At 49.2% G+C, this 15,775-nt stretch overlaps 1 protein-coding gene across 1 annotated transcript in view; it reads right to left on the bottom strand.

Annotated features, from left to right (window-relative positions):
- Nucleotides 1-15,237, bottom strand: part of CDS1 (CDP-diacylglycerol synthase 1) — a 38,925-nt gene extending 23,688 nt beyond the window's left edge. The window contains exons 1-3 of the mRNA XM_038769211.1: nucleotides 15,062-15,237; nucleotides 4,882-5,009; nucleotides 565-661 (exon numbers count right to left, since the gene is read on the bottom strand). Of these exons, the coding sequence (XP_038625139.1) occupies nucleotides 565-661; nucleotides 4,882-5,009; nucleotides 15,062-15,157 (321 nt within the window). The 5' untranslated portion in view covers nucleotides 15,158-15,237. The remainder of the gene's footprint in view (nucleotides 1-564; nucleotides 662-4,881; nucleotides 5,010-15,061) is intronic.
- Nucleotides 15,238-15,775: the final 538 nt, after the last annotated feature.

Here is a 15,775-nt window from a genome sequence, read left to right as displayed (position 1 = left end):
AAATGGCACCGGGACAGGTGAGAATTCCGTTGTGAGATTCCCTGGAAATGCAGTTTCACAAGAGCTCTATCCTCACATAACAGAACTGATGATAATGCTAAGAATACATCCCGTCACAATCCGTCAAATTCCATATTAGACAAGGGAATTGCCCTTGAATACTTTATCTGTCCATCACCTGCTTAGCACAGAGGAAGCGCTTAATAAATACCACAATCATGATTGTTATCTGACAATCTAGGATAGCATTTTTTGAGCCCAAATTTCTTATCATCAGCTCCAAACCAGCAAAAAAAAAAAAAAAAAATCAACAGTTGTTTCTTCCTGCCAATACCCTGGTGGATGTCATGAGGTACGATCTTGTGACCTTACGAACAAACTGTTAACCAAACATCTGGAGTCTCTCAAGGGCCAAGGTGTCTGGATAGCAATTCAGGGCACCCTAGAATTTACTTTCAAGACTAACGTCTCACTCGGAGCAATCATCTCCTCCATTTTCAGAGAATGTTTTTTAGCGTGGCAACTGTTAAATGCGGAACCTGACTCATGAAAGAGAACACTTACCAGAAGCATCAGCATAAACGATCCCAAATAGATGATCAGGAAAAATAATGAAATCATCGTGAGGGTGAGAATTCCTCGAATCCACCAGTTCTTCCACCTAGAAGGAAATGCAACACTTGTATGGTTTTAACACTTCCTCTTGAGATGAAGAAAAAAGTCACCAGGGTACTTCCCTGGAGGGACGGTGAACTCTGCAAGTGTTGGGGTCTGCCTTAATTTTATACTCGCCACACTCCCATCACGTACTTCAGTGCCATTCTTCCTATGTCGAACCATAGTGATGGGGAAAAATAATTCAATCAGTGTTTTTTTTATGGTATTTGTTAAGGGCTTACTATGTGCTAGGCTCTGTATTAAGCCTGGGGTAGATACGAGCTAATCGGGATGGACCAGTCCGTGTCCTACATGGGGCTCAGTTTCTTCATTCCCATTTTGCAGATGAGGAAAGGGAGGCCCAGAGAGGTGAAGTGACTTGCCTGGTGTCACACAGCAGACAAGTGGTGGGGTCTGGATTAGAGCCCAGGTCCTACTGACCTCCAGGCCTGTGTTCTATCCACTAGGCCACACTGCTTCTCCTGAGCGCTTCCTATGTGCAGAGGACTGTACTAAGCACTTGGGAGAGTACAATACAACAGAGTTAACAGCCGTGCTCCCTGCCCACAGTGAGCTTACAGTCTGAAGGGGGAGGGAGACATTAATATAAGTGATTTCTATTTCTAATGTATAAAGATATGCACATAAGAGTTGTGGGATTGAGGGTGGGGTGAATATCAAATGCCCAAAGGTCGAAGATCCAAGTGCATAGACAACACAGAAGGGGAGGGAGCTGGGGAAAAGAGGGCTTAATCAGGGAAGGCCTCTTGGAAGAGTTGTGAATAAAGGGAGGAGCTGACAATCATGAGCGCTACTCCATCCAAGAGATCCTTCTTGTGGCCTTTCATGATTATAATAATGACGGCATTTGTTAAGCGCTTACTATGTGCCAAGCACTGTTCTAACCGCTGGGGGGGATACAAGGTAATCAGGTTGTCCTACGTGGGGCTCACAGTTTTAATCCCCATTTTACAGATGAGGTAACTCAGGCACTGAGAAGTTAAGCGACTCGCCCAAAGTCACACAGCTGACAAGTGGCAGAGCAGAGATTAGAACCCACTACCTCTGACTCCCAAGCCCGGGCTCTTTCCACTGAGCCACGCTGCTTCTCTATATATTACCCATGGTGGATCACCTGGCTTTTCTCATAAAGACACACTTAAAGTCACTTTAAAATGAGGACACTCGATTACCATTGAACTTACTTGGGGATGTCATAAGGGCTAATGAGAAAGTTTGTCGAACAAATTCAGCTTCTTTCAGATTTTTTGTTAAGCGATTACTATGTGCCAAGCACCCTTCTAAGTGCTCTGCACCCAATAAGTGCTCAATAAATACCATTGATGGCACTACCTCAACCGACACATTCTCGTACCACCCCTAAATTCATCTCAGTACCCCCACATCCTGCATTCCTATGTTCTGAGAGCCCCATGTGGGACGGGGACTATGTCTGACCTGATTAACTTCTATCTACCCCTGCGCTTAAAACGGTGCTTGATGCCCAGTAAGCACTTTTATCATATTACCCTGGTTACTGAGCTGGTAGTAAAGACACCGCCAATTTGTAATATTGATAAGGGGGCCTCACTCCACAACAGCAGCATACAAAGCAGATGAGGGTTCACAGCAACCGAACTGACCTAATAACTTGTACTGCAGATCTGAGAGTCTATATAAAGCAGAGGAGGGTGCAGACATATTCTGCACTAGGGCTCTTAATGCATGCCTCTGTTCCATCAGCCTTTTCTCGCTTCTTAATGGTGTTTTTTAAGCGCTTACTATGTGCCAGGCACTGTACTAAGCACCGGGGTACACGCAAGACGATCGGGTTGGGCACAGTACGTGGCCCATATGGGGCTCACAGACTTAATCCCCGTTTTACAGATGAGGTGACCGAGGCAAAGAGAAGTGACTCTTCCAAGGTCACACTGCAGACAAATGGCGGAGCTGGGATTAGGATTCAGGTCCCCTGCTCTACCCACAAGGTCGCCCTGCTTCTCACTGTGTTTTCCGTTGGGGCTGGCTCATCTCGATCACAACCAGAACAACTCGAGCCCACGTCCTGCTGATTTTGAGGCAGCCCATATCCAAAAGTTGGCCAGGGATCTTGGCCACCCAAGCAGGATTTAGTCCCCAAGAGAGCCCACCTGTGGTTCCCTTCCCCCGAAAGTCACACAGAGTAGCAGATAATCACTCAATGGTATTTATTAATCGATCACATTCATGGCACGCTTCCTGTGTGCACAGCACTATATTAAGCACTTGGGAGACTGCAGTAAAACAGAGTTGGTTGATACGTTCCCTGCCCACAAGGAGCTTACAGTCTATAGGGGGAGACGGACATTAATTAATTCATTCAATCGATTCACTGAGCCCTTACTGTGTGCAGAGCACTGTACTAAATGCTTGGGAGAGTACAATACAACAGTAAATGGGCACGATCCCTGCCCACGATGAGTCTATAAATAAATCATGGATATGTACCTAAGTGCTGTGGGGCTGATGGAGTAAAGGATACAGATCCAAGTGCAAGGGCCACACAGAAGGGAGAGGGAGTAGAGGAAATGAGGGCTTGGTTGGGGAACGCCACTTGGAAGAGACGAGCTTTGAATATGGCTTTGAAGGTGGGGAGGGTGACAGTCTGTCAAATATGAAGGGGAAGGGAGTGCTTAGGTGGGCAAAAACTGAACAACAGAGTTGGTAAGAATGACCCCCGCCCACAGGGAACTAATCTCGAGGGGAAGACAGAGAACAGAGACATAGGGACATGCTAAAAACGGGATTCCGGCCCCCCCGTTGTCTTGTTAGCCCATGTCTAATTCCCATCTGTGTATTCTTTCCCAGCATTTAGTACAGTGCTCTTGTACAGAGTACTAACAGCTGTTATTCCAATTTCTGTTGTTCCCAGCCAGTGGCAACTTGGGGTGGAAGGAAACTGCAGTTTTCCTCATTTTTTAAATTCTGAGCAATCTTTTCCAGAGAACTACCACCCTGGTGGTAAAATCTCTAAAGTAAAGAGAACAGCGTGTGAAACACTCATCAGGTGTTAGCCAAAGTCATCTAGAAAAGCCCCTGAGACATATTCAGGGAGTCTGGACTTAAGAAAGTCCTTCCAAGGCAAAGAGGAGGTCCCATAGAGGAGGTGCCCAAATTTAAGAACTTGGATTTTTTAAAAAAGACTGTGTACCTGTTTTTTTGGCACGAAAAGTAAAGGAGCAGCTTGACATAGTGGAAAGAGCACAGGCCTGAGAGTCAGAGGACCTGGATTCTACTCCTGGCTTTGCCAACTGTTTGCTGTGTGACCCTGGGGCCGGTCACTTAACTTGAGTGCCTCAGTTTCTTCAACTGTAAAAATGGGGATAAAATACCTGTTCTCCCTCTCACTTAGTAAACTCTGAGTCCCATGCAGGACAAGGACTGCGTCCAATCTAACTGATTTGTACCTACCCAGGTATTTGACACCTAGTATGTGCTTAACAAATCACATACAAAGATAAAATAAAGGGACAGGAAAGATTGGAAATAAGCCTTATTATGAGAATCTATTCAATTCTCTTAGAACCAGGGGTTAAATTCTTGAAGAACCCCATACTCAAGACATGTCATGCTACAAAACGTGTGCTTCCGTGTGCATGAACTCATTTTTTTTTTCCAACACTGCAGTCGTGTTCTAGAATTCATTAGAGAAGCAGCACGGCCTAATGGAAAGAGCACAGGCCTGGGAATCAAAGAACCTGGGTTCTAATCACAGCTCTGTGCTTACCTGCTGTGTGACCTTGGGCAAGCCATTTAACTTCTCTATGCCTCAGTTCTCTCATCTGCAAAATGGGGATTCAATAACTGTTCTCCCTCCTACTCAGACTGCGTCCCGTGTAGGCCCTGGTTATTTTGCATCTAGTTAAGCACTTAGAAGAGTTATTTATTTTTTAATGGTATTGGTTAAGCATTTAGAAGCACTGTTCTAAATACTGGGGTAGATATAAGATAGTCAGGTTGGACAGAGTCCATGTCCTACATGAGGCTCTTAATCCCCATTTTACAAACGAGGTATAAGGCACAGAGAAGTTAGGTGACTTGTTCAAGGTCACACAGAAGATAGGAGTCAGAGCTGGCATTAGAACCCAGGCCTTCTGTCGCCCAGGCCCAGGCTCTTTCTACGAGGCGACGCGACTCCTCACATTCTCCTGAGAGATGCCCTTCATCAACTTTGTTCAATCATACCTCGAAGACAAACCATTCAGAGCTCTCTTGAGGATTTCTGGGGTTCTGTCAGACGACTGTGGAACTTCTGGAATATCGGAATCCATTCTGGAATCGACATCTCCAAACCTGTCATCAATATCAGTTTCCTACAACAAAAATCACAAATGCAATATAAAGCACTTTGGAAACTAGAAACAAAAAGGCATCTATCTCTCAAACCACTTGTTTTGGAACCAAACCAATGACCTGAAGCTAAGGAAGAGCTATCAGTTTATCTGGGAACAACCAACCCCAACTGTACGTCTTTGTTATGCACGCTTGGACATCTCTGGCTTTGCGATCTATCGCGAAGAATGCTGTATCTAGAGAAGGTGACAAGAGGGAAATTGCTCTGTTAGCTTAATTGAGATCCTGACATTGAAGTACAATATGAACATCCATTTACACCACTGGCTCTTAGAAATATGAACAGACACAATGTTTTCACACTATTTATATGAACATCCATTTACACCATTGGCTCTTAGAAATATGAACAGACACAATGTTTTCACACTATTTATGGCATCAGACATCTTCATATGTATTCCCTCAGCTTTCTGCTGAATGAATGAAGAGTAGGAAGATCTGAATAATACTTGCAAAGGAAAACCTCAGTTAGTTTCTTCATGCTGACCTTATTTTTTTTTCTTGAACAAAACTTATCCCTCCTTTTCATCTCTCTAGCAACTGAGATTTTCAACTTGCGATAGCCGTGTCCCTTGGAAAACCGTGAAGGATCACGGCTGGAAATATTCTTCTGACAGAAGAATAAGCATGGAAGAGTATTCCAATAAAAAGCGGTCTGGCTAAAACTCTCAAGGAGACTCCCAGAGTCTGTCCAAAGTCAGTACAACCAAGGGTACTTTGGAGAAATAAAATCTGGTTAATAAGTAATCAGAGTACACTTGCCTGCTTGGAAGAGATTAAGGCACCTACCCAGAGCTAATCTTAAAAATTATGAACTAATAAAAAGGGTTAGGGGGTCAAGGTGCCATTCATTAATTACAGCACTCCAGGAACCTGCTTCCGCTAAGGCATAGGTTACTCACCCTCTCACTCCTTCCTATGACAAGAGATAATCCAGAAGCTTTTTGAAGGAATGTGGTGGAGAAAACTAACCTTCTACTTCAGTTGCCATGTTATACCCCTGAGATGTGGAAAAAAAACTATGTTTTTTTTTAAAAAGACTTCAACTCATGCCAGATATCAAAGAATAATTGAACAATCTGAAACACGCTTATAAATGGATGTGCAGAGCTCAGTGTCTTCCTAAAATGTATTTTAGGGCAGTGATTTCCAAAATGGACTCCATTGTTTGCTGACAGGTAGGTGGTTTGGCAGGGATCACCTATGCCCTTCGAGCAAAAGTGGAGTCAGAAACACAAAACTGACTGCTCTTTATAGGGGAAACTGGACCACAGGCAAAGATAGACACAGTGCCTGCCCTCAAGTAGCTTACAGTCTAACAGGGGATTCTGTCAGATATCAAAGGCCATCCTGGTAGGAAAAGGGTGGAAAATGCTGCTTTAGGCAAAGCTGTCAATCAGCACTCCTTAAGGACTTGGTCTAATTTTCTGCTTGAGAAACAAAAGATATGATGGGTTTCTCAAGCAGAAAAAGGTAAACTGGAGATGTTCTCAAACAGAATGTCTCGGCAGTTTTTAAATGGATGTGAAAAATGAGTGAAGTTACCGTGAGCGATGGAGCTGTATTAATTCAACTGTTAAAATGTTAGAAAATTTCATGAACTCGGAGAAGGTGCAGATAAAATCTGACCTAATGGCTTAGTGGTTACAGCCCGGGCCAAAGAGTCAGAAGTACATGGGTTCTAATCCCGGCTCCGCCGCTTGTCTGCTGCGTGACCTTGGGCAAGCCACTTAACTTCTCTGTGCCTCAGTTACCTCATCTGTAAAATGGGGATTGAGACTGTGAGTCCCACATGGGACAGGGACTTTGTCCCACCTGATTTTCTTGCAGCCACCCCAGCGCTTAGTAGAGTGCTTGGCACACATTATTATTATTCTAGGGCCATCGTCTAGTTTAAGATCAGTCAGACTGCTCAACCTCCCCAGTTGGAAGAAATTTTCCAATTGCAGTACTTCTCTGGAATCCTCTCCTTCTTCTGGTAGGTGTTATTTTGGAAATTTTAAGGGGCAAGCCAAGGCTCGTTGCGTACTGTCATTCCCCAAAGCGCTGGTCCCAACTGGGGCATTGAGAAAAAGCGATGAACAGCATCCAAGTGGATTAGGGGATGCATGCAACAGTTTACGTAATTAAAGTTGGGTTGAAGGGGGACGTTTATTCATTCATTCAATCGTATTTATTGAGCATTTACTGTAGGCAGAGCACTGTACTACGTGCTTGGGAGAGTACAGTACAACAATAAACAGACCCATTCCCTGCTCACAACGGGCTTTATGATCACAGGTGATGACTGTACTTCTTAAAGGAATAAGGATGAAGTACAAAACATATATGTTAAAAAAAAATGGTGGATGGCAAAATACTACAGAAGAGCTGTGATAAGGAACTGCAACCAACGCAATGAAACAAATGTAAATACTAAAAAGGCCACAGCTCTCTTCTGTCAGAACGAGGTTGGTACACTCCAAACAAACAGAATAGCCTTCTGCTTAGACGCAGATTTCTCCTCTACGAGCACTGGCTGAATCAGGCTAGGCAACCGGGCATGTAAATAGCTGAAATTTTCCTGATTTCTTATTAAGTTAATAAAAGAGTGATGTGTTTATCTCTAGGGGAGGAGAATTTGATGCCCAGCTCACACCCACAAGAAAAGTAGTTTACCTGCCCTGACTTGCTCCCTTTATTCATCACCCCCGCCCTAGGCATCACAGCATTTACGTACATATCTGTAATTTATTTATATTAATGTCTGTGTCCCCCTCTAGACTGTAAGCTGATTGTGGGCAGGAAATGTCAGTTCAATGTTTTATTGCAGTCTCTCCAGCGCTTAGTACAGTGCTCTGCACACAGTAAGTGCTCAATAAATATGAATGAATGACTCAACTGTATTTCATATAAGTGGCCAGAGTCTTTAATCAAATCCAAAACAAAGCCCAGGAAAAGGGGCAGATGCATGGCCAACACACTTACCGCGGGTATTTATTGAACACCCACTGTGTGCAGAGCGCTCTATTCCCTTTTTTAAAAAATCTAGGAGCCCTTATCATAAAATCCCCACCCTTACCTGAAGGCACTGAACTTCTGGAGGGTTTATTCTTGCTCTCTAAAGTCTGTCAATCGTGAATTACCGGGGGTGCATAAGTGGTCAAGCGCTCAGTGAAATGGTCCAGAAGAAAAACTTCATCTGCCTTAGTCAGCTCTTACATTTAACTGCTGAACTGCTGGTCCACAGATTGGAGGCAAGCGGCACACTGAGCTCAGAGAACTATCCAAGCCAACAGAGTGCTTTTTAGCAACGCTTCTTTCCTTGCCACAACTTACCACCTAACTGCTAAGTTATTCCAGGCATCGAGAAAATTTGGCAAAAACTCAACTGGGAAAACACTACTGAGGGTTAAACGATCCCATCTCCCCAGGGTCATTCTCAAGACCAAGGCATTTGATGCGAGATACAAGATGGTCTCTGGTCTCCAAAGCTGCGTTAACACTGAGGTCCACTGAGAAACTGCAAACGTTACAATTCCATTAGCCGTGAAGCCTGGTTCTGAATCAGTGGAGTACAGGACGGCACCCAGGGAAAAATTTCTAGAATATTTCCCTCTACTCTGATTCCCAAGAAAGTCGCGAGCTTGCACAAAGGAGAAAAGATGTTTTCTCTGAATTTCCCCCGTAAACAAGTTCATTCCAAATTGGCTCCCCCAACGCCAATAATGCTCATCTTTAAGCAAAATTGTTTTTAGCCAGAAACGAGTGAGAATGCTAGCAGAGTCCTGAGATTACTTATCTACTCGCTAAAAATAGCACCCGATGTGAATTTATGTAACTTCCTGGCTGTCCTTGCAGACAAAACTCCAAGTGATGCTTGGATCTTCTCCGAAATAACCCAACATTAGCGAGCGTACATAGGACGGTGCGTTGACAGAGTAAATGCTCGAATACGAATTGATAGTATTACCAGTATTTCCAGATTTTTAATAAGTCTTAGGTCTCGATAGTGCTCTTTTTATGAAAGAATGCAGAGTCCCTTTGCAAATGAGCATGGCCCTAGTGGAAAGAACAGAGACTGGGGAGTCGGATGACCTGGCTTCTAATCCTGGATCCACAGGTTGCTTGCTTTGTGACCTTCAGCAAGTCACTTGGCTTCTCTAGGCCACAGAGACCCCGGAGACAGTGTTGTATTGGACCCTCCCAAGCGCTTAGTATGGTGCTCTGCCTATAGTAAATGCTCAATAGATACCATTGATTGACTGTTGATGCTTGTGGGCAGGGATGGGGTCTGCCAATTCTGTTCTAGTATACTGTCCCAAGCACTTAGCACAGTGCTCTGCAATCAGTGAGCGTGCAGTAGCACTGACTGACTGACTTCATCTGCGGTGAATGGGAGCTTCATGTTGCCAATTTGTACTTCCCAAGCACTTAGTACAGTGCTCTGCACATAGTAAGCGCTCAATAAATACAATTGATGATGATGATCTGCAAAATAGGGGTCAGATACCCATTCTCCTTCCTAAGAAGGCTGCGAGCCCTACGTGGGACAGAGCCTCTGCCTGACCTGATTATCTGGTGTCCACCCCGGCACTCAGTACAGTGCTTGGCAAGTACAGCATTGTTATTACTTCACTATTACCCTATTGATTTTCACACCCTTCCTGGGAGGGACAGGGGTTCATTTTGCTCCCATTTTTCAGATGAAGAAGCAGAAGAACTCGAGTCTTTCGGGAGGCTGTCGGACTGAAAGCGGTTGCGATGTGGCCACACGCTCAAGTCCAGCTCCGCTGAAGCCCCTCAGAAACGTGAGGCTGGCCAGCCATCTTTGGATGTGAGACCCTCCCGCTCCTTCCCCCTCACACACCACAAATCCCGGTTCCGCCAATTGCCAGCTGTGTGACTTTGGGCAAGTCACTTAACTTATCTGTGCCTCAGTTATCTCATCTGTAAAATGAGGATTAAGACTGTGAGCCCCCCATGGGACAACCTGATTACCCTGTAACCTCCCCAGCGCTTAGAACAGTGCTTTGCCCATAATAAGCGCTTAATAAATTCTATTATTATTATTATTATTATTATTATTGTTATTATCTCGCTCCCTGAGCAGTTCCAAGAGGAGGCCAGACTCAACGTCAAGGTGCAGACGACCAACCAAGATTCCCACAACAACCAAGTCTGTTTTCCCTGGCGCTGAGGTTACACTCGCATCAGTGCAGCTTTGCTGGGTGGGACAAGAAAAGAAGACAGTAGACTAACTCACGGCTGAACTGGGACAACTGAAAACCAGGGGGAACAGAGAAAATGCTTAATACTAAGGCACTCAGTACAGTGCTCTGCATACAGTAAGCGCTCGATAAATACAATTGATCGATTTCCCAATGCAGGGTAGCGAAGTTTCGGACAGTCCAGCCGGTTCTCCCGATTCGCTGGGGTTATATTCTTGGAGGACTTGGCATTCTGGTTCTCATGCAAGGGCCTGACACAGTCGAGGCATGGATAAAAGCCGCTCCTTCGGACATCACATCAGGTTCAATACGGACCAAAGCGTAGCGTCAGGAGAACGCGCTAGCAAAAACATAGTGAGAACATGGGTTGGGGGGCAACTGGCTGAATGGCACTACAGTTGAAAGCTCACACACAACTGAAGTGGACTTCCCAACAGGGCACGCTTAAATCCATGGCGGTGAACGGGAGCTTTGAGAAGGTCAGGACAAGACGATGGCCAGGCAAAAGAACAGCAACACACCCTACAGACCCACAACAGCCCAGCTAAGGACAATTTGCATGCAGGCATGTGATAATAATAATAATAATGATAGCATTTATTAAGCGCTTACTATGTGCAAAGCACTGTTCTAAGCGATGATGAGAAGCAGCATGGCTTAGTAACCCGGGCTTGGAAGTTAGAGGTAGTGGGTTCTAATCCCGGCTCCGTCACTTGTTAGCTGGGTGGCTTTTGGGCAAGACACTTAACTTCTCTGTGTGTTAGTGACCTCATCTGTTAAATGGGGGTTAAGACTGTGAGCCCTACGAGGGACAGTCTGATTACCTTCCATCTGCCCCAGCGCTTAGTACAGGGCTTGGCTCATAGTAAGCGCTTAACAAATACCATTATTATTATTATTATTGGAGCGGGGGGGCGGCAGGCAACCCCAAATTGGCCGTTCCTGCCACCCATAAGTAAACTTCACTATGGGTGGTGTCATCCTTTACTATGAAGGACGACTCTAGCTATAAAATACAGGGTCCTCAAAGTGACAAAACAAGAAAAAGTGATGACTCAATTGGGGGCGGGGCTTACCTTGACACAAAGGGATACTTGGTGTAGTGATTACCCACTAAAAATATTTTCAACCACATTTTCTTGTGGGCCAATTTTAACACACCCTACGCACAAAGGATATTGCATTTTTTGCAAGGAATTCGTTTAGCCCTACGATACAATCGTATTCACGCCGAAGCTTCTTTCTAGAGACCAACAAAACTGGAAACCCAAATTGTGCGGATGGCGATGGTGAGGTCACCAAGAGTGAAACATTTTAATTCTTTAACAGAATGGATGTGAGCTACGACTCGGATACTTTAAAGGTAGGTACGACCGAGCGGTGAACTTTGAGATCCTAGATTCGAGTTCGACTGCCTGTCCCTTGGGCAAGTCGCTTTATGTGGCTACGATCCGGTTTTCTTGCTTCCAAATTCTCGAGTCTTCATTCCTCTGATTTAGGGATGCTCCCCAGATCCCTGGTAAGAGCTCTGAACTCCAAGGAAAACAAGTGGAAGGCACTGGGGCAGTCCGCGTGGCTTAGCGGAAAGAGCCCGGGCTTGGGAGTCAGGGGTTGTGGGTTCTAATCCCCACTCTGCCACTTGTCAGCTGCATGACCTTGGGCCAGCCACTTAACTTCTCTGTGCCTCATCTGTAAAATGGGGATTAAGACTGTGAGCCCCACTTGGGACAACCTGATAAACTTGTATCTCCCCCAGCGCTTGGAACAGTGCTTGGCACCTAGTAAGCGCTTAAGAAATACCACCATTATTATTGTTATTATGAAGCCATGAAGAGAGCACGCTCAAAAATGTTTAACAACCGTAAATTAGAGTGCGGGTGCTGGAGTCTGACTATGGCTCCTGTGAAGGGGAAGGTATGTTGACTGGATAAAACAAGGACCAAACAGGAAAGGGGATGAGGATTGTAATTATTAATCTGGCGATCAAATCTATCCACACAGGGAGGCCCCACCAGAGACAGGGCGTCCACCTTAGAGTCAGGGAGGGTCCTCCCCAGAGACAGGGAAGCCCCTCCACAGACAGGGAACTCCCCCCCAGAGACAGAAGGAGTCGTCCCCCACCAAATTCATTCATTCAATGGTATTTATTGAGCGCTTACTGTGTGCAGAGCCCTGTAGTAAGCCCTTGGGAAGTACAATTCAGTAACAGAGACGGTCCCTGCCCACAATGGGCTCACAGTCTAGAAGGGGGGAAACAGACAACAAAACACAGAGACACAGGGAGTCCCGTCCCGTCCCGCCCCCACCCCCGAGACAAGGAGCCTCTCCCAGAGACATGGAGTATCTGTGAGACAGACAGGTAGGTCCTCCAGACCTCCAGAGACAGAGACAGGTAATAATAATAATAATAATGATGACATTTGTTAAGCGCTTACTATGTGCAAAGCACTGTTCTAAGCCCTGGGGGGATACAAGGTGATCAGGTTGTCCCACGAGGGGCTCACAATCTTAATCCCCATTTTACAGAAGAGGGAACTGAGGCTCAGAGAAGTTAAGTGACTTGCCCAAGGTCACACAGCTGACAAGTGGCGGAGCTGGGATGGTCCCCTAGAGACAGGTAGGTCCCTTCCAAAGACAGAAGGCTCCCCCCCCCCCCCCGGCCCCCAAGACAAGGAGTCTCTCACAGAGACAAGGAGTCCCTCCCAGAGAGAGGGAGGGTCCTCCCCTAGGGAGAAGGACTCTTACAGAGACAGGTAGCCTCCCCAGAGACAGGACGTCCCCCCAGAGACAAGGAGCCTCTCACAGAGACACGGAGGCCTCCCCCGCCCCCCAAGACAGGTAGGCCCTTTCCAGAGAGAGAGGCCCCCCCCCCCCCCGAGACAAGGAGTACGTCAACCCACAGAGACAAGGAGCCTAACCCAGAGACATGGAGTCCCCCCCCCAGAGACAGGTAGGCCCTTTCCAGAGACAGAGAGGCTCCCCCCAGGGACAGAGAGTCTCTCACAGAGACAAGGAGTCCCCCCCTGCCTCCAGGGACAGGGCATCCCCCAAGAGACAAGGAGTCTCCCCCTCCCCACAGACAGGTAATCCCCCTCCAGAGACAGGCAGCCTCCCCAGAGACAGGCAGCCTCTCCCAGAGACAGGTAGCCTCCCCAGAGACCAGGAGCCTCTCCCAGAGACAAGGAGTCCATCCCCCCCAAGACAGGCAGGACCCACCTACAGAGACAAGGAGCCTCTCCCAGAGACAAGGAGTCCATCCCCCCCAAGACAGGCAGGACCCACCTACAGAGACAAGGAGCCCCCCACCACCACGAGACAGGCAGGCCCTTTCCAGAGACAGAAAGTCTCTCCCAGAGACATGGCCCCCGCCCCCCGTGACAGATAGGCCCTTTCCAGAGACAGAGTGTCTCTCAGAGAAACAAGGAGGACCCTCCCCAGAGACAAGGAGTCTCTCCCAGAGACACGGAGACCCCCCTCCAGAGCCAGCCAGCCTCTCCCAGAGAGAGGAAGGGTCCTCCCCAGAGACATGGAGCCCCGCCCCCAAGACAGGTAGACCCCCTCCAGAGAGAGGGAGGGTCTTCCCCGGAGACAAGGAGTCTATCAGAGACAGGTAGCCCCCACCCCCCCCCCCACCGCCCCAGGGACAGGGCATCCCTCCAGAGACAAGGAGCCTCTCACAGAGACAGGGAGTACCCCTCCAGAGACAGGCAGCCTGCCCCAGAGAGAGAGGGACGGTCCTCCCTAGAGACAGGTTGCCTCCCCAGAGACAGATAGCCCCCCTGAGACAAGGAGTCTCTCACAGAGACAAGGAGTCTCCCACAGAGACAAGGAGTCTCTCACAGAGACAAGGTCTCCCCCCGCCCGAGACAGGGAGGGACCTCCCTAGAGACTAGAAGTCTCTCCCAGAGACAAGAAAGGTCCTCCCCAGAGACAAGGAGGGTCCTCCCCAAAGACAAGGAGGGTCCTCCCCAGAGACAAGGAGTCTCTCCCAGAGACAAGGAGGGTCCTACCCAGAGACAAGGAGTCTTCTCCCAGAGACAGGGAGGGACATCCCCAAGACAAGGAGTCTCTCCCAGAGACAAGGAATCTCTCTCAGAGACAAGGAGGGTCCTCCCCAGAGGCAAGGAGTCTCCCCTAGAGACAAGTAGTCTCCCCCAGAGACAAGGACTGTCCTCCCCAGAGACAAGGGGTCTCTCCCAGAGACAAGGAGTCTCCCTCAGAGACAAGGAGTGTCCTCCCCAGAGACAAGGAGTGTCCTCCCCAGAGAAAGAGTCCCTCCCCAGAGACAAGACGTCTCTCCCAGAGACAAGGAGTCTCCCCCAGAGACAAGGAGTGTCCTCCCCAGAGACAAAGAGTCTCTCCCAGAGACAAGGAGTCTCCCTCAGAGAAAAGGAGTGTCTTCCCCAGAGACAGAGAGTCCCTCCCCAGAGACAAGACGTCTCTCCCAGAGACAAGGAGTCTCCCCCCCGGGACAGGGAGTCTCCCCCAGAGACACGATGTCTCCCCCCCGCCCCGGGACAGGGAGTCTCTCCCAGGGCCCGGGAGTGCGGGCGGTGTCCGTGCGGGGTCGCCTTGGTGCCGAAGTCAGCGGGGACAAGCGATCAGTACAGCGCTGTGCACCCGGTAGGCGCTCAATAAGTACCACCGAGGGACCGGATGGGAGGCGGGCCCGGGCGGCGCCCCCCGCATCCCCTCAGCCCCCGGGGGCAGATGATGACGACGGTCCCGCGCGCCCCCTCCCCCTCGCCGCCGGTTGGGGTGTGTGTGTGTGTGTGTGTGTGTGTGTGTGTGTGTCTCACTTTGTCGCTGGTGCTCTCGGCTTCGTGGTCCCCCGCGGCGCCCGGCTCGCCCGATCCTCCTCCTCCGGGCGGCCCTCCGCGCTGCCTCAGCTCCATCCCGCTCTCACCCGGCCGCCGCGGACCCGACAGCGGGAGCGCGCCCGGGCGCGGGGACGCGCCGCCGCCAACGCCGCCAACGCCGCCTCAGCCCGCAAACGGCATGAACCGGCCGCCGGGGCCGCGCGACGCCGACGCCTCACACACACCCCCCCCCGCCCTAAGCGCGCGACGCCTCACTCGCACACACCCCCACCCCCGCGCGCGCGCGCCGCCTCATAAACCCCCTCTGCGCGCGATGCCTCACACACACACACCCCGCGCGCGCTCTTCCTTAAACCCCCCTTGCGCGCGACACCTCACACTCATAACACACCGCGCGCGCGCCGCCTCTCCCGCCCCCCACTGCGTGCGCCGCCTCACACTCCCCCCCCACTGCGCGCGCCGCCTCACACTCCCCCCCCCACTGCGCGCGCCGCCTCACACTCCCCCCCACTGCGCGCGCCGCCTCACACTCCCCCCCCCACTGCGCGCGCCGCCTCACACTCCCCCCCACTGCGCGCGCCGCCTCACACTCCCCCCCCACTGCGCGCGCCGCCTCACACTCCCACCCCCCACTGCGCGCGCCGCCTCACCCGCCCCCCACTGCGCGCGCCGCCTCACACTCCCCCCACCCTG

Source organism: Tachyglossus aculeatus, chromosome X5, assembly GCF_015852505.1.
Source record: "Tachyglossus aculeatus isolate mTacAcu1 chromosome X5, mTacAcu1.pri, whole genome shotgun sequence".
Taxonomy (NCBI): domain Eukaryota; kingdom Metazoa; phylum Chordata; class Mammalia; order Monotremata; family Tachyglossidae; genus Tachyglossus; species Tachyglossus aculeatus.
This window is presented reverse-complemented; position numbering and strand designations above follow the sequence as displayed.